Source organism: Dama dama, chromosome 16 (assembly GCF_033118175.1).
Source record: "Dama dama isolate Ldn47 chromosome 16, ASM3311817v1, whole genome shotgun sequence".
NCBI lineage: Eukaryota > Metazoa > Chordata > Mammalia > Artiodactyla > Cervidae > Dama > Dama dama.
Genome location: NC_083696.1, coordinates 27,089,031 through 27,105,004, shown reverse-complemented (window position 1 = coordinate 27,105,004; position 15,974 = coordinate 27,089,031). Strand labels below are relative to the sequence as shown.

The window sequence follows — 15,974 nt, the reverse complement described above, 5'->3', positions numbered from 1 at the left end:
TTAACAAGGAAACACAAACCTTAAATGACACAATGGACCAGCTAGACCTAATTGATATCTATAGGACATTTCACCCCAAAACAATCAACTTCACCTTTTTCTCAAGTGCACACGGAACATTCTCCAGAATAGATCACATCCTGGGCCATAAATCTGGTCTTGGAAAATTCAAAAAAATTGAAATCATTCCAGTCATCTTTTCTGACCACAGTGCAGTAAGATTAGATCTCAATTACAGGGAAAAAATTGTTAAAACTTCAAACATATGGAGGCTAAATAACACGCTTCTGAATAACCAACAAATCATAGAAGAAATCAAAAAAGAAATCAAAATATGTATAGAAATGAATGAAAATGAAAACACAACAACCCAAAACCTATGGGACACTGTAAAAGCAGTGCTAAGGGGAAGGTTCATAGCATTACAGGCTTACATCAAGAAACAGGAAAAAAACCAATTAAATAACCTAACTCTACACCTAAAGCAATTAGAGAAGGAAGAAATGAAGAACCCCAGAGTTAGCAGAAGGAAAGAAATCTTAAAAATCAGGGCAGAAATAAATGCAAAAGAAACTAAAGAGACCATAGCAAAAATCAACAAAGCTAAAAGCTGGTTTTTTGAAAAAATAAACAAAATCGACAAACCATTAGCAAGACTCATTAAGAAACAAAGAGAGAAAAACCAAATTAACAAAATTAGAAATGAAAATGGAGAGATCACAACAGACAACACTGAAATACAAAGGATCATAAGAGACTACTACCAGCAGCTCTATGCCAATAAAATGGACAACTTGGATGAAATGGACAAATTCTTAGAAAAGTATAACTTTCCAAAACTGAACCAGGAAGAAATAGAAGATCTTAACAGACCCATCACAAGCAAGGAAATCGAAACTGTCATCAAAAATCTTCCAGCAAACAAAAGCCCAGGACCAGATGGCTTCAAAGCTGAATTCTACCAAAAATTTAGAGAAGAGCTAACACCTATCTTACTCAAACTCTTCCAGAAAATTGCAGAAGAAGGTAAGCTTCCAAACTCATTCTATGAGGCCACCATCACCCTAATTCCAAAACCAGACAAAGATGCCACAAAAAAAGAAAACTACAGGCCAATATCACTGATGAACATAGATGCAAAAATCCTTAACAAAATTCTAGCAAACAGAATCCAACAACATATTAAAAAAATCATACACCATGACCAAGTGGGCTTTATCCCAGGAATGCAAGGATTCTTTAATATCCGCAAATCAATCAATGTAATACACCACATTAACAAATTGAAAGATAAAAACCATATGATTATCTCAATAGATGCAGAGAAAGCCTTTGACAAAATTCAACACTCATTTATGATTAAAACTCTCCAAAAAGCAGGAATAGAAGGAACATACCTCAACATAATAAAAGCTATATATGACAAACCCACAGCAAGCATAACCCTCAATGGTGAAAAATTGAAGGCATTTCCCCTGAAATCAGGAACAAGACAAGGGTGCCCACTCTCACCACTACTATTCAACATAGTGTTGGAAGTGCTGGCCACAGCAATCAGAGCAGAAAAAGAAGTAAAAGGAATCCAGATAGGAAAAGAAGTGAAACTCTCACTGTTTGCAGATGACATGATCCTCTACATAGAAAACCCTAAAGATTCTACCAGAAAATTACTAGAGCTAATCAATGAATATAGTAAAGTTGCAGGATATAAAATTAACACACAGAAATCCCTTGCATTCCTATATACTAACAATGAAAAAACAGACAGAGAAATTAAGGAAACAATACCATTCACCATTGCAACAAAAAGAATAAAATACTTAGGAGTATATCTACCTAAAGAAACAAAGGACCTATACATAGAAAACTATAAAACACTGATGAAAGAAATCAAAGAGGACACAAACAGATGGAGAAACATACCATGCTCATGGATTGGAAGAATCAATATTGTCAAAATGGCTATTCTACCCAAAGCAATCTATAGATTCAATGCAATCCCTATCAAGCTACCAACGGTATTTTTCACAGAACTAGACCAAAGAATTTCACAATTTGTATGGAAATACAAAAAACCTCGAATAGCCAAAGTAATCTTGAGAAAGAAGAATGGAACTGGAGGAATCAACCTGCCTGACTTCAGACTCTACTACAAAGCCACAGTCATCAAGACAGTATGGTACTGGCACAAAGACAGAAATATAGATCAATGGAACAGAATAGAAAGCCCAGAGATAAATCCACGAACCTATGGACACCTTATCTTTGACAAAGGAGGCAAGGATATACAATGGAAAAAAGACAACCTCTTTAACAAGTGGTGCTGGGAAAACTGGTCAACCACTTGTAAAAGAATGAAACTAGAACACTTTCTAACACCATACACAAAAATAAACTCAAAATGGATTAAAGATCTAAATGTAAGACCAGAAACTATAAAACTCCTAGAGGAGAACATAGGCAAAACACTCTCCGACATAAATCAAAGCAAGATCCTCTATGACCCACCTCCCAGAATATTGGAAATAAAAGCAAAACTAAACAAATGGGACCTAATGAAACTTAAAAGCTTTTGCACTACAAAGGAAACTATAAGTAAGGTGAAAAGACAGCCCTCAGATTGGGAGAAAATAATAGCAAATGAAGAAACAGACAAAGGATTAATCTCAAAAATATACAAGCAACTCCTGCAGCTCAATTCCAGAAAAATAAATGACCCAATCAAAAAATGGGCCAAAGAACTAAACAGACACTTCTCCAAAGAAGACATACAGATGGCTAACAAACACACGAAAAGATGCTCAACATCACTCATTATTAGAGAAATGCAAATCAAAACCACAATGAGGTACCATTACACGCCAGCCAGGATGGCTGCTATCCAAAAGTCTACAAGCAATAAATGCTGGAGAGGGTGTGGAGAAAAGGGAACCCTCTTACACTGTTGGTGGGAATGCAAACTAGTACAGCCGCTATGGAGAACAGTGTGGAGATTTCTTAAAAAACTGGACATAGAACTGCCATATGACCCAGCAATCCCACTTCTGGGCATACACACTGAGGAAACCAGATCTGAAAGAGACACGTGCACCCCAATGTTCATCGCAGCACTGTTTATAATAGCCAGGACATGGAAGCAACCTAGATGCCCATCAGCAGATGAATGGATAAGGAAGCTGTGGTACATATACACCATGGAATATTACTCAGCCGTTAAAAAGAATTCATTTGAACCAGTCCTAATGAGATGGATGAAGCTGGAGCCCATTATACAGAGTGAAGTAAGCCAGAAAGATAAAGAACATTACAGCATACTGACACATGTATATGGAATTTAGAAAGGTGATAACGATAACCCTATATGCAGAACAGAAAAAGAGACACAGAAATACAGAACAGACTTTTGAACTTTGTGGGAGAATGTGAGGGTGGGATATTTCAAAAGAACAGCATGTATACTATCTATGGTGAAAGAGATCACCAGCCCAGGAGGGATGCACGAGACAAGTGCTCCGGCCTGGTGCACTGGGAAGACCCAGAGGAATCGGGTGGAGAGGGAGGTGGGAGGGGGGATCGGGATGGGGAATACATGTAAATCCATGGCTGATTCATATCAATGTATGACAAAACCCACTGGAAAAAAAAAATAATAATAATAAAAAAAAAAATTAAAAAAAAAAAAAAAAGAATATATACAAGATCTCCCTGGTGGTTCAGTGGTTAAGAATCCACTGTCCAATGCAGGAGGGTTTGATCCCTGGTCGGGGAACTAAGAGCCCACATGCTGAGGGTCAGCTACTGAGCCTGTGCCCTCTGGAGCCTGCGTACCACAAGTAGAGAGCCATGAATCACGATGAAGATCCTCTGTGCTGCCGCTAAGACCCTACACAGCCAAGTGAATACATTTTTAAAAAAATATATAAAGTGCTGCTATTCACAATACCTAAGACAGGCAAACAACCTCCAAGTCCACTGACGAATGGATAAAGATGTGGCACATACATACAGGGGAATACCACTCGGCCATAAAAAAGAACAACAAAAGAATGCCAGCTGCAGCAACATGGATGCAACTAGAGATTATCATACTAAGTCAGGTAAATCAGAAAAAGACAAATACCATATGGTTTATTACTTAACACATGGAGTCTAAAATATGACAGAAATTTATCTATAAAACAAAGAGAGTCACAGACATACTGAACAGACTTGCTGTTGCTAAAGGAGTGGGGGTTGGGGGAAGGATGGATTGACAGTTTTGGATTAGCAGATGCAAACTATTATATATAGAATGGATAAACAACAATGTATATCACAGGGAACTATATTCAATATCCCTAATAAGCCATAATGGAAAAAAATATGAAAAAGAAGCTATATACATGTATAACTGAATCAGTCTGCTTTATAGCAGAAATTAACACAATATAAATCAACTATACTTCAATAAATTTTTTTTAAAAATACCTAAAATGCTAGACCAATATGTAAAAAGAAAACCAAAAAAAGATATGGACCAAAGAAATTGACAAGATAAAAAATAGCCAATACATATATAAGATGTTCAAATGTACTACTAATCAAGGAAATGCAAATTATAAGTGAAAATTTTTGTTTTCATCATAAAAGTGTGTTTTATATATATATGTAAATATGAATATATATATAAACATATATATATATGAAAGGGCTAGACTTTCACTTCAAGCAATGCTGGAGTATAATCAGGGCCAACCCAACTGCTGAAGTAGAAAAAGCTAAATAAAATATCAAAAACACCTGCTTGAAGGCAGAGGTCACAAGACCGGTGAGAACTGCTTAACCAGGGGGAGGACAAAGACCTTTTCTGCCTAGGGAGTGGATGACAATTCTGGAAGGCCAGCCAAGAGACACTTTAACCTCCAGGGCTATGGGGACAGGAACCACGATGAATCCCTGCTCTGGGTTAGTATCCAAATGTTGCAGCTTTAGACAGGGTGAGCCAGAAGTCAACAGGCCTCACCAGGAACTGCAACTGGACTGTTCTCTGCTTCAAAGAGAACAGTCACCAAAGCTGGATTAAGATGGCCCCAGTTTGCTAATGCTTCCCAGGTCCCTGACAGAAGCAAACCTAAAATTCTTTCTAGAAGAAGATAACATCCTAGGCCTCAGATTATCTCTAAACTAATAATACAAATACAGTTGCTGACACACTAGCAAAACTTCCCAGGCACAAAAAATGATGCCATGAGAGAAAACCAGCAAAAAAAAAAAAAACCCACGAATGAACCCCCCAAAGCCCCACAGTGGTAGAAAGAGGTATACATGGACGCCAGGTACCAGAGATACCAGACACACACGCTACTCAGCTCAAAGAAAAAAACAAAATTGAGAACTTCAGAGAACTGGAGACTATGGGGTTTCCCTGGTATGTTACTTGTCGCTTGTCCCTTGCTGCTTGTAATATTCTTTCTTTGTGTTTAGTCTTTGTTAGTTTGATTAGCATGTGTCATGGCATGTTTCTCCTTCAGTTTATCCTGAATGGGACTCTCTGGGCCTCTTGGACTTGATTGACTATTTCCTTTTCCATGTTGGAGAAATTTTCAACTATAATCTCTTCAAAAATTTTCTCGTAGCCTTTCTTTTTCTTTTCTTCTTCCGGGACCCCTATAATTCGAATGTTGGTGCATTTGATATTGTCCCAGAGGTCTCTGAGACTATCCTCAGTTCTTTTCGTTCTTTTTTACTTACTTTATTCTGCTCTTCAGAAGTTATTTCCACCATTTTATCTTCCTGCTCACTAGTACATTCTTCTGCTTCAGATATTCTGCTATTGATTCTTCTAGAGTATTTTTAATTTCAGTACTTGTGTTGTTTGTCTCTGTATGTTTATTCTTTAATTCTTCTAGGTCTTTGTTAATTGATTCTTGCATTTTGTTTTCAAGGTTTTTGATCATCTTTACTATCATTATTCTGAATTCTTTTTCAGGTAGTTTGCCTATTTCCTCTTCATTTATTTGGACTTCTGTGTTTCTAGTTTGTGTCTTCATTTGTGTAGTATTTCTCTGCCTTTTCATAATTTTTTTTAACTTATTGTGTTTGAGGTCTCCTTTTCCCAGGCTTCAAGGTTGAATTCTTTCTTCCTTTTGGTTTCTGCCCTTCTAAGGTTGGCCCAGTGGTTTGTTGTAAGCTTTGTACAGGGTGAGATTTGTGCTGAGTTTTTGTTTGTTTTTCCTCTGATGAAGGCTGAATGAGGTGGTAATCCTGTCTGGCTGATGACTGGGTATATACTTTTGTTTTGTTTGTTGTTTAGATGAGGCCTCCTGCACAGGTGCTACTGGTGGTTGGGTGATGCTGGGTCCTGTATTCAAGTGGTTTCCTTTGTGTGAGTTCTCACTGTTTGATACTCCCCAGGGTTAGTTCTCTGGTAGCCTAGGATCTTGGAGTCAGTGCTCCCACTCCAAAGGCTCAGGGCTTGATCTCTGCTGCTGGCACCACACCAGAGCTGGAGCCAGAGGAGGCCAAGAGGAGCTGGGACCCAGTGAGCAAGCCTGAGGGGCAGGACACAGGGCACAGATGTGTTTTTTCACAAATTGGTTTGTGGCAACCCTGCATCAAGCAAGTCCATTGGCACCATTTTGCCAATAGCATTTGTTCACTTCATGTCTCTGTGTTACACTTTGGTAATTCTCACACTATTTCAAACTTCGTTATACTATATTTGTTATGATGATCTGTATCAGTAACCTTTGATGTTGTTATAATAATTGTTTTGGAGCACCAAGAACTGGAACCACATAAAATGACAATCAACAAATGTATGTTCTGACTACTCTATACTGACTGGCCATCGCCCCATCTCTCTTTCTTCCTCAGGCTCCCCATTCCCTTCGGCCAAATTAGGCCAATTAATAACCCTACAAATGGCCTCTAAGTGTTCAAGTGATAGGAAGAGTCACCGGTCTCTTACTTTTAAATCAAAGGCTGGAAATAATCAAGCTTATTGAAGGGATGTTGAAAGCTGTGACAGGCCAAAAGCTAGGCCTCTTGCAACAAATAGCCAAGTTGTGAAAGCAAGGGAAATGTTCTTGAAGGAAATTAAAAGTATTGCTCCAGTGAACACACAAATGCTAACAACTTACTGCTGATATAAAGTTTTAGTGGTCTAGATAGAAGATCAAACCAATCACAAAGCGTGAAAGCATTAGTCGCTCAGTCATGTCCAACTCTTTGAGAACCCTGCCATGGACTGTACCCTGCCAGGCTCCTCTGTCCATGGAGTTCTCCAGGCAAGAATACTGAAGCGGGTTGCCATTTCCTTCTCTAGGGGATCTTCCCAACCCAGAGGTCGAATCTGCATCTCTTATGTCTCCTGCACTGATAGGCAGGATCTTTACCACTAGTGCCATCTGGGAAGCCCAAACCAATTACAACATTTCCTTAAACCAAAGTCTAATCCAGAGCAAGGTCATAACTCTCTTCAGTTCTATTAAGGACGAGAGAGGTAAGGAAGCTGCAAGAAAAATTTGAAGCTACCAGAGATTAGTTCATGAGGTTTAAGGAAAGAAGCCATCTCCATAACATAAAAGTGAAAGATGAAGCAATAAGGGCTGATGTAGAAGCTGCAGCTAGTTATCCAAAAGATATAGCTAAGATAATCCATGACAGTTAGGCTACACTAAACAACAGATTTTCATCGTGGATGAAACAGACATATCAGAAGAAAATACCATCTAGGACTTTGGTAGCTAGAGAGAAGTCCACATCTGGCTTCAAAGGACAGGTTGACTCTTGTTAGGGGCTAATGCCACTGGTGACTTTAAATTGAAGCCAGTGTTCATTTACCATTCCAAAATTCCTAGGGCCGTTGAGAATTATGCTCCATCTACTCTGCCTTTGCTCTATAAATGGAACAACAAAGCCTGAATGACAGCACATCTGTTTACAACATAGTTTACTGAATATTTTAAGCCCACTATTGGGGACTACTGCTTAGAAAAAAAAGATTCCTTTCAAAATATTACTGCTCATTGACATCCAAGAGCTCTGATGGGAGATGTACAATGAGATTACAATGTTTTCATGCCAGCTAACACAACATCCATTTCATAGCCCATGAATCAAGGAGTGATCTCAGCTTTTAAGTCTTACCAGTTAAGAAATACATTTTGTAAGGCTATAGCTGCTACAGATAGTGAATTCTTCTGATGGATCTGGGCAGTCAACTGAAAACCTTCTGGGAAGGATTCCCCATTCTAGATGCCATTAAGAGCACTCATGACTAATGAGACGAAGTGAAAAGATCAACAGTTTAGAAGAAGCTGACTCCAGCTGTCATGGATAACTTTGAGAGTTCAAGACTTCAGTGGAAGAAGTAACTGTCAATGTGGTAGAAACAGCAAGAGATCTAGAATTAGAAATGAAGCCTCAAGATGTGACTGCACTGCACATCATAAAAACTTTATTTTTAATGATAAAATTTTACTGGATAAGGATTTGTTTTTTATGGATGAACAAAAAGAAACTGTTTTCTTGAGATGGAATCTATAAGTAAAGACAGTGAAGATTGCTGAAACAAGAGAATATTTCAGTTCACTTCAGTCACTCAGTCATGTCCGACTCTTTGCGACCCCATGAATCGCAGCACGCCAGACCTCCCTGTCCATCACAAACTCCCGGAGTTTACTCAAATTCATGTCCATCGAGTCAGTGACGCCATCCAACCATCTCATCCTCTGTCGTCCCCTGCTCCTCCTGCCCCAAATCCCTCCCAGCATCAGGGTCTTTTCCAATGAGTCAACTCTTCACATGAGGTGGCCAAAGTATTGGAGTTTCAGCTTCAGCATCAGTCCTTCCAGTGAACACCCAGGACTGATCTCCTTTAAGATGGACTGGTTGGATCTCCTTGCAGTCCAGGGGACTCTCAAGAGTCTTCTCCAACACCACAGTTCAAAAGCATCAATTTTTCGGCACTCAGCTTTCTTCACAGTCCAACTCTCACATCCATACATGACCACTGGAAAAACCATAGCCTTGACTAGACAGACCTTTGTTGGCAAAGTAATGTCTCTGCTATTTAATATGCTGTCTAGGTTGGTCATAACTTTCCTTCCAAGGAGTAAGCGTCTTTTAATTTCATGGCTGCAATCACCATCTGCAGTGATTCTGGAGCTCAGAAAAATAAAGGCAGCCACTGTTTCCCCATCTATTTGCCATGAAGTGATGGGACCAGATGCCATGATCTTAGTTTTCTGAATGTTGAGCTTTAAGCCAACTCTTTCCCTCTCCTCTTTCACTTTCATCAAGAGGCTCTTTAGTGCTTCTTCACTCTCTGCCATAAGGGTGGTGTCATCTGCATATCTGAGGTTATTGATATTTCTCCCAGCAATCTTGATTCCAGCTTGTGCTTCCTCCAGCCCAGCATTTCCATGATGTGCTCTGCATATAAGTTAAATAAGCCTTGACGTACTCCTTTTCCTATTTGGAACCAGTTTGTTGTTCCATGTCCAGTTCTAACTGTTGTTTCCTGACCCGCATACAGGTTTCTCAAGAGGCAGGTCAGATGGTCTGGTATTCTCATCTCTTTAAGAATTTTCCACAGTTTGTGATGATCCACACAGTCAAAGGCTTTGGCATAGTCAATAAAGCAGAAATAGATGATTTTCTGAAACTATCTTGCTTTTTCGATGAATCAACAGACGTTGGCAATTTGATCTCTGGTTCCTCTGCCTTTTCTAAAACCAGCTTGAACATCTGGAAGTTAACGATTCACATATTGCTGAAGCCTGGCTTGGAGAATTTTGACCATTACTTTACTAGCATGTGCTGCTGCTGCTAAATCACTTCAGTTGTGTCCGACTCTGTGCGACCCCATAAATGGCAGCCCACCAGGCTCCACCGTCCCTGGGATTCTCCAGGCAAGAACGCTGGAGTGGGTTGCCATTTCCTTCTCCAATGCATGAAACTGAAAAGTGAAAGTGAAGTCGCTCAGTCGTGCCCAAGATATGAGTGCAATTGTGTGATAGTTTGAGCATTCTTTGGGATTGCCTTTCTTTGAGACTGGAATGAAAACTGACCTTTTCCAGTCCTGTGGCCATTGTTGAGTTTCCCAAATTTGCTGACATATTGAGCACAGCACTTTCACAGCATCATCTTTTAGGATTTGAAGTAGCTCAACTGGAATTCCATCACCTTCACTAGCTTTGTTTGTAGTGAAGCTTCCTAAGGCCCACTTGACTTCACATTCCAGGATGTCTGGCTCTATGTGAGCGTGAGTGATCACACCATCATGATTATCTGGGTCATGAAGATCTTTTTTGTACAGTTCTTCTGTGTATTCTTGCCACCTCTTCTTAATATCTTCTGCTTCTGTTAGGTCCCTACCATTTCTGTCCTTTATTGAGCCCATCTTTGCATGAAATGTTCCCTTGGTATCTCTAATTTTCTTGAAGAGATCTCTAGTCTTTCCCATTCTATTGTTTTCCTCTATTTCTTTGCATTGATCGCTGAGGAAGGCTTTCTTAAAAGTAATTAGTAGTTGCTTAGTGGGGTGAGGAGATAAGATATTGGCTAAATGGTACAGAATTCTAAAACTGACTATGATACTGCTTACACATCTGTGAACATAGTAAAAACCATTAAAATGAATACTTTAAGTGGGTAAATTGTATGGTATGTAAATTATATCACAATAAAACTTTTCGAGAAAAAGGTAAGAGTGGAGATGTCAGAATATTCAGCAGATATAGGAACATGTGACAGATCTAAACAAATATCTGTATAAAATAATACTGTAAATTGTGATTTTTTTTGAAATAAAAAAAAAGAACAAGACAAATAGAATACCTGGCAAAAACTGCATATAAGTTGGGAACATAAATGGAATTAAAGTAACCCAATTTCTTATATGTTTGTGTGGCAGGGGGTGAGGTGGGAGTAGGGGTTAAATTATTAATTTTAGTCTTTAAATATGCATGGTCAAATTGGACAAGTAACCCAAAAAATGCAGTAGCAGAATGTCTAACTTCCAAACCAACAGGAAAAATAAATGGAATATTAAAATTAACAAACAAAAGTGAACAGAAGTCAGCAAACTATGGGCCAAGGACCAAATCCAGCCCACCAGCTGTTTTTGTAAATAAAGTTTTACTGGAGCACAGCCATGCTCATTTATATTTGTCTCTGGCTGCTTCTGAGCTATAATGGCAGTGCTGAGTAGATAGAACAGAGACCAGATGGCCTACAAAGCCTAAAGCATTTACTGTCTGGCTCTTTATAGAAAACGTTTGCTGACACCTACAATGGAACACTAAACAACAGTCAGAAAGCAAGAATTACTCTCAGCTGCAGCTTCCTGAGCTTTGAAATAAATACAGTAATCTCTCCTCTCTCATTTCATCAAAGGTACAAAGCTCAATTAGATAAACAATATTTGTAAAAGAACTTTTTAATCATCTGTGGCCTAGTAATGTTCTCAACCTGTTCTCCAGCTTCAGCTTCACATACACCATCTTCAGATTCCAACTAACAGAACCTAAATCCCTAAAACAACAACAAAAAGACAGACCCTTACATTCCAACACAGAGAGATGTCAAGACACCTTAGTTTAAAGGCAAGCTAGTAAAATAAATAAATAAATAAAAATAAAGGCAAGCTAGTAACACATTAATGTGAATAACCCCTCAAATAGGATGAGTTAGTGAGTGAGTGAGTGTGTATGTGTTACTGTGAAGTTCTGAAAAGATAACAGTGGATATCTATTTCTTGGGCAGAAATAACATTTTATGAAGTATACTCAGTACTTGAATCCTTTTCATTAAATTATTTGTTTTGAGATAATTGTGGGTTCTGAATACACTTTACCCAGTCTCCCTCAATGGTGACATCTTACAAAACTATATAGTACAATATCACAGCCAGGATAGTGACATTAATACACTCCATGATTTTATTCCAGTCTGCCCTGGACCCCTTGATACAGCTGTCCCTGTCCTGACAATGTGTCTGTGGTTCTCTCTTGTTAAGAGTCCTCACTCCTGTCCCCGGCCAGGGCTGTGTGTACCCTCTTCTGTGGCTGTGTGCTGTGTATGTGTACATGTTTCATCACACATGTAGGTTCATGCATCATCTACCACCACAGTTAAAATACAGAGCAGCTGCATCATCACAAGATTCCACTTGTTGACCTTTTATAACCACAGCCCCTTCCTTCCATCTCCTCCTCATCCCACAGCAACCATTCATTCATCTTTGTCATTTCAAGAATGTCCTATAAACAGAATCATGGTGTCTGATCTTTTGAGATTGGCTTTTGTCACCAGCACATTTCTCCGGAGATTCACGCAGGCTGTTATGTGTATCCAGACTTTGCTCAGCAGTTCCAGCTTGTGTAACCTACAGTTGGTCACCTGCTGACAGGCACTTGAGTTGTGCCCAGCTTCCAACAATTATAATTACAACAATTACAAACCAGGCTGCTGCGAACACTTCTGCATAGGGTTTTGGGTGAGCCTAAGTCTTCCCTTCTCTGCAACAAATGCCCAGGAATACAGGTGCTGGGTTATAGTGCATGTGCATGTTTAGTTCTGCAAAACTAGTTTCTCGGCACCAGCGTTCAGCACTGTCTCAATGTACTTAGTTTAATCATTCTTAAGAGTTGTGTAATGATTGCTTGAATCTCTTATAAGATTCTATTTACATATGAAGTAAGAAATTGCAATAAAGTTAAAAAGTAATCCATCCTTATTACAATTTTGAAAAATACAGAAGTGTGTAAAAAAGGAAGTAAACTTCTATGCTTCTTCTCTCGATAAAAGGAATACTAGAAAAAAAAAAGTGAAAAAAAAAGAAATACTGATACTTATTCCTAAATCAATGTACCCAATTTGCAGACAATGTAGGGCAGTCCATCACTTTATTCTGAGAGAGGCTCCCTTTTGGATTTCTCCCCACCATGAGGACAGCTCCACCCCCACACATTTCAGTTAATTCCCTCCAGGCTCTTAGTTTTGAAGGGGACCTCCTCAAAAACCAAACGGCCACAGAGGAGGGTACATTCAGCCTTGGCCAGAGACAGGAGTGAGGACTCTTTTTTTTCTTTTTTAATTTATTTATTTTAGTTGGAGGCTAATAGGAGTGAGGACTCTTAACAAGAGAGAACCATAGGCACATTGTCAGGACCAGGACAGCTTAATCAAGGGCTCCAGGGCAGGCACCCAGAGGAGGCAGAGGAGGTCATTCTGTTTTGTTCCTGTCTTTTCATCAGTTCACTCCAACTAGAACAGTGTTCCTTAACCATTTCAGCATCTTGCGAAACCTCTGACAGCTTAGTGAAGCCTATGGATCCTTCTCAGAAAAACATTTTTTTTCCCATTTATTTTTATTACTACAATATTGTAGAGTGGTTAGCCTCCAACTAATAAAAATAAATAGAAAAACATTTTTAAATGCAGGAAAAAAAAAAGAGGGTGACCATGTCAAATACCAAAATATTTTTAAGACAAATATATTACATAGTATTACATAATAAAATCTCAGGAGTGACAAATATAAAGAGATCATGAGATATCTATAGGAACTACAGTGTGAAATCAAAAGGTCAGATTTCTCTTAATGGGAAAGTTGGGGGTCCTGTTGACCCTACAATGGTTGTTGCCACATTTTTAATGGAAGGAAACACTAAACTCAGTCAGAGGTTATGAAAACAAACATGTAAGGTTTTTTCCTATCCAAGCTCATGGAGGCCCTGAATGCCCTGATTTCATAGAATCAGAAAGAACAGGATCAGGCCTCTTCCCTAAGAGATTCTCCCAGGGTGCCCCTTGGCCTTAAGTAGGGGAAGGAAGGAAGCCAGGCACACACAACCACAGGCGGGGGTCTGGGCCCAGAATCCCCCTGAGGGCTATAGGAGAGATGGTCAGCAGGGTCTGCTCTATGGCTGCCCAGAAGGAAGCACAGGGCAGTGGCGTCAAGTCCTAGACCCCAGCAAAGGCAGGGTGGACAGAAGGCTGGGCTCAGGGTGGCCTGGAGCCGACGGAATGCAGGCGGCTCCTCCCTAGAAGCTAAAGTGACATGCCATCACCTGGCCCAGTCTATCCGGGGGAAACTTTAGCCACTTTTTAAAAAAATTCTTTAATTGGAGAAAAATTGCTTTACAGTGTCGTGTTGGTTTCTGCTGTGAAAGAAAGTGAAGTCACTCAGTCGTGTCCGACTCTTTGTGACCCCATGGACTGCGGCCTCCCAGGCTCCTCCGTCCATGGGATTTTCCAGGCAAGAATACTGGAGTGGGGTGCCACTTCCTTCTCCAGGGGATCTTCCCGACCTGGGTCTCCCGCACTGCAGGCGGACGCTTTACCCTCTGAGCCACCAGGGAAGCCCGGGTTCTGCTGTACAGCAATGCAAATCAGTCATAATTATGTGTCTCCTCTGTCTGGGGAGCCTCCCTGCCCTCCCCACACCCCACCGCTCTGAGCTGTCATAGAGCGCTAGGCTGGACTCCCTGCATCATAAAGGAGCTTCCCGCTAGCTGGCTGTTTTACACATGGTAGTGTATATATATAAACTGGCTCCAGGCCACCCTGGGCCCTACCCTCCCTGCTACCTTCTCAATTTGTCCCACCTTCTCCACCCCTCCACCTCCCGCTCTGTCCACAAGTCCGTTCTCTATATTTGTGTCTTCATTCTTTTCCTGCAAATAGGTTCATCAGTACCATTTTTCTAGATTTCATATGCTGCATTAATATACAATATTTGTTTTTCTGACTTACTTCACTCTGTATAACAGGCTATAGATTCATCCACCTCACTACAACTAACTCAAATCTGTTCCTTTTCATTAGCCCCCCTTTTTTTTAATCCATAATTTTTCTGCTTTAACCACCAGGAGTAGGTACTGGGAAACACTTCTTATGAAAATTCTGAGTTAGTGTTAAGAGTCTAAGGAGCACACAGTATGTTTCTGGAAGAGTCTACCCACCTTTGTCAGTGCAAAAGCCACTGTACCATCATCCTCAGTGGAAAGATCGAGCAGCCTCTGGTAAAATGCTTCATCATAAGGCCCATCTATTTGCAATGTTTTTCTGAAGAATAAAGCACAAAAAAACGGGATAGCAAAGCTGCCTGGAAATCATCTGTTAAACTGTTTAAGAATCATACATCTGTTTATAAAGAACATTAGTGGATTCATCTCTTCCTAATGCTAAACTGTTATGAAGCGTGAAACTTTTAAACACAGCTTGCAAGACCAGAAACCAGGAGAGCCTGAATGTCTCTTGTTTACAACAAACGGTGTCGAGGTCAGAGATTCTAGTGAAGGGGTGATAGGGAGGAAGCCAGACCAGGCCACAGCTGCAGCCCCCACCACAGCCACAGGTGTGGGTCCTTGCAACCCCGTCAAGACAGACAGGAAATGGACAAGGAAGCGCCTGGAGGCCGAAGCCCGGCTGGGGCCGAGTGAAAGCGGCTCCCTGGTGTGGAGCGGCACTGCCCCCTGCAGGCTCAGCTCCAGCTCCGGACACAGAACGCCTAACACAGGGCTATCAGGACACACTCTCCTTTCTAGAAATGGGAAAGTGATCTCTGATCTGACAGGACCTCGGTCCTCCTTCACATGGCACTGAATCTCCGGGCTGGCCCTGCATCTGGGGGCAGAGAGGGGGTGGCTGGGGTGAGTCATCCTCCTGGGAGGCCTATGCAGTCCTCCCACTGGGTCAACCTGCTACCCTCATCCCCATCTTGCCCTCAGGGTTGCTCAGGGCCCCACACAGGCCCAGAAAGGGCAGGGGTGCACTGGGTCTAGGCCTCACCTCTCCTCAGGAAACTCCTCCAGGTACCGCTCAACCCGCCGGTACAGAGGGTAGAGGCCTTCGATGTCCAGCAGGTCCAACATCTGCACCTGGAGGGTTTTGTACAGAAGACAGCCCTTCGGTAACCCTGAGCGCTCCGGGGTGTTTTTTCCTACCAAGAACATCAGGGGAAAACGAGAAGTTTACTGTCA

The 15,974-nt window shown here is 40.7% G+C and overlaps 1 protein-coding gene across 1 annotated transcript in view; it reads right to left on the bottom strand.

The window, feature by feature from the left end:
• Positions 1-15,974, bottom strand: part of IPPK (inositol-pentakisphosphate 2-kinase) — a 55,813-nt gene that overhangs the window by 10,299 nt on the left and 29,540 nt on the right. Inside the window, exons 10-11 of the mRNA XM_061163635.1 lie at positions 15,784-15,934; positions 14,955-15,057 (exon numbers count right to left, since the gene is read on the bottom strand). Coding sequence (XP_061019618.1) covers positions 14,955-15,057; positions 15,784-15,934 — 254 coding nt within the window. The remainder of the gene's footprint in view (positions 1-14,954; positions 15,058-15,783; positions 15,935-15,974) is intronic.